The sequence below is a fragment of the Chenopodium album genome, chromosome 18 (assembly GCF_948465745.1).
Source record: "Chenopodium album chromosome 18, dcCheAlbu1.1, whole genome shotgun sequence".
NCBI classification, from domain to species: Eukaryota; Viridiplantae; Streptophyta; class Magnoliopsida; order Caryophyllales; family Amaranthaceae; genus Chenopodium; species Chenopodium album.
Window position 1 is genome coordinate 21,015,685 of NC_137851.1, and position 2,669 is coordinate 21,018,353.

General features: G+C 44.0%; 1 protein-coding gene across 1 annotated transcript; it reads left to right on the forward strand.

Moving 5' to 3' along the window:
• Positions 1–711: 711 nt before the first annotated feature.
• Positions 712–2,103, forward strand: LOC145591981 (uncharacterized). Its single transcript, XM_081648456.1, has one exon. The coding sequence runs from the start codon at positions 712–714 to the stop codon at positions 2,101–2,103; it is 1,392 nt and encodes a 463-aa protein (XP_081504582.1).
• Positions 2,104–2,669: the final 566 nt, after the last annotated feature.

A 2,669-nucleotide genomic window follows, 5' to 3' on the forward strand; every position in this document is an offset into this window, starting at 1 on the left:
AGTACCCTGGCCGAAATCAATGAGGGAATGAACGCATTCCGTCAAACCTTAGACCAACAAAAAAGCCAAATTGAAACATTGTTGGCCCAAAAAGTCCAAACTGAAGCCAAGCTTACCAGTCTCACCAAGCAAAATGAAGCCCTCCGTAGCCAAATACAGTCAGTCGCTTCCAAAACCATTAATACCAGAAAAAACACTGAAAGTATAGCCATGCAGCTCGATATGTCAGGTGTCTTTCATACCCCTAACGGGGAAAAAGGATCTAACACTAGGGAAACAACCCTAGATCTGGACTCTTTGAATGCAGGAACCCCTAAGCAGAATAGACAAGAAGGATCTGAGGAGGGAAAGATAGAGAAGATAGTCAAAGAGTACCTCAAGGCAATAGAAGCCAAGATCGCCAAGATCCCTGGAATGCCAAAGCCCATGGAGGAAGAAGCATCAGATGGCTATATAGAGTCTCCTTTCTCAGAAGAGATCGCCATGGTAGAAGTGCCAAAGAGGTTCAGCACACCCAGCATGGCCATGTACGATGGAACAACAGACCCTGATGAGCATGTATCCCTTTACAAGCAGAAGATGATGACCAGCTCAATCCCTAGACACATCAGGGAGGCCATCATGTGCAAAGGCTTTGGAGCCACATTATCAGGTCCAGCCTTAACTTGGTTCATTAATTTAGATAATGGGACAATTCGATCTTTTGCAGGAATGGTAAACCTATTCAAGATCCAGTTCGCCAGCAGCAGGAAAATAGAAAAGCAGTCATCGGATTTGTACCGCATTGTGCAAAGACACGGTGAATCCTTGAGAGATTACCTTAATAGGTTCAACAGGAAAAAGATTGGAATACACAAGTGTGATGCTCCTACAACCATTGAAGCGTTCAGAAGAGGATTGCTGGATCACAGTGAGCTCTACAAGGAATTGACCAAATATCCATGCACAACCTTTGAAGATGTACAAGCTAAGGCAATGGCTCAAGTCAGATTCGAAGAGGATGCATATGCAAGAAAGACTCCAGAGCTCAGAAAGGATGAAGATCGCCCGTCAAGAAGGAACAACAACTTCCCCAGGAGAGATAATCGATTCAAGCCGTATCAGCGTTCCCGCTTTGATGAAGGATCAGTCAACGCTGTCGAAGGAGAGTTTTCTGATTGGAGAGAAGATCCTGAGCTCCCACCAAAGTTGCACGAGTATTGCTTCAATGTCAATCCTGCAGGAGTAATAAGGACCTTGAACAAGATGGGAAATACTGTTCAGTGGCCTAGAAGGAGTGATAGGCCTGGGGAGAAGAAGGATCCATCCAGATGGTGTGATTTCCATTCAGATATTGGTCACACTACTAACGAATGTGTCGCGCTCAGAAAGGAAGTTGCATACCTATTAAAGAAGGGCTACCTCAAAGAACTCTTGTCAGACAGATCTAAAGCTTCAGGGAAGGATAAAGAGTCCAAGCAAGGAGGTCCTCCACCCCCACCTCCAATTGTCAAAACCATCTGTTTCATATCAGGAGGGTCAGAAGTATGCGGCCTAACATATTCAGCAGCGAAGCGGCACGCAAAGGAAAGTAACAAAGAGCAATCAGACAAGAGGGAAAAATCAAAGATAGGCATCCCTATCATGTTTGAAGAAAGCGACGCAGTAGAAGGTCATCATGACGGCCTAGTAATCTCACTCCCAGTTGGAAATTACATGATTAAGCGAATCCTAGTTGACAATGGAAGTTCTGCAAACATCATCATGCTGGATACCCTAAAGCACATGAACATAGATGAGAAGAATATAGTTAACAAGTCAACAATGCTAGTGGGATTCAGTGGGGAAACCAAGAAGACAAGTGGAGAGATTACATTGGCAACATATGCAAAAGGGATCAACCTGCAAGTCAAATTTTTAGTAATCGATACCCTGTCCTCATACAATATGATTTTGGGAAGACCTTGGATACACGAAATGAAAGCCATCCCTTCTACATACCATCAGGTCATCAAGTTTCCTACTAGATGGGGAATTCAAGAAATCAAAGGAGATCCTAGGGAAGCCAAAGAATGCTACAAGATAGCACTGAAAGCAACATCTGCGGAAAAGAGTTCAGCATAGCAATCAGAGGATCAGCTGGGCAAGAGAAGTTGAGTATATCAGAAGAGCAAGAAGCTACTGAAGTCCAGCTGAACCCCTTACATCCAGATCAGAAAGTCAGAATAAGGTCAGAGCTTAAAGCGAAAATCAGACAACAAATTCACGACTTTCTAGAAGAAGAGAAAGATGTGTTTGCTTGGACCCACGAAGACATGAAAGGCATTCCCCCAGAAGTTATCACTCACAAGCTAAACGTAGACCCAATGCATACACCAGTGAAGCAAAAAAGAAGAAAATTCGCGCCAGAAAGGAACAAGATCATTAACGAAGAAATTCAAAACCTACTGAAGACTGGAAAAATCAGAGAAGTAAGGTACCCAGAGTGGCTTGCCAACGTGGTGGTAGTAAGAAAGAAGAATGGGAAATGGCGGATTTGCATAGATTTCACAGACATCAACAAGGCTTGCCCGAAAGACCCATTCCCTTTACCTCACATTGATGCCATGGTAGACGCCAAAGCAGGACACGAACTGTTATCCTTTATGGACGCCTACAGTGGTTACAACCAGATCCTCATGCACAAGGAC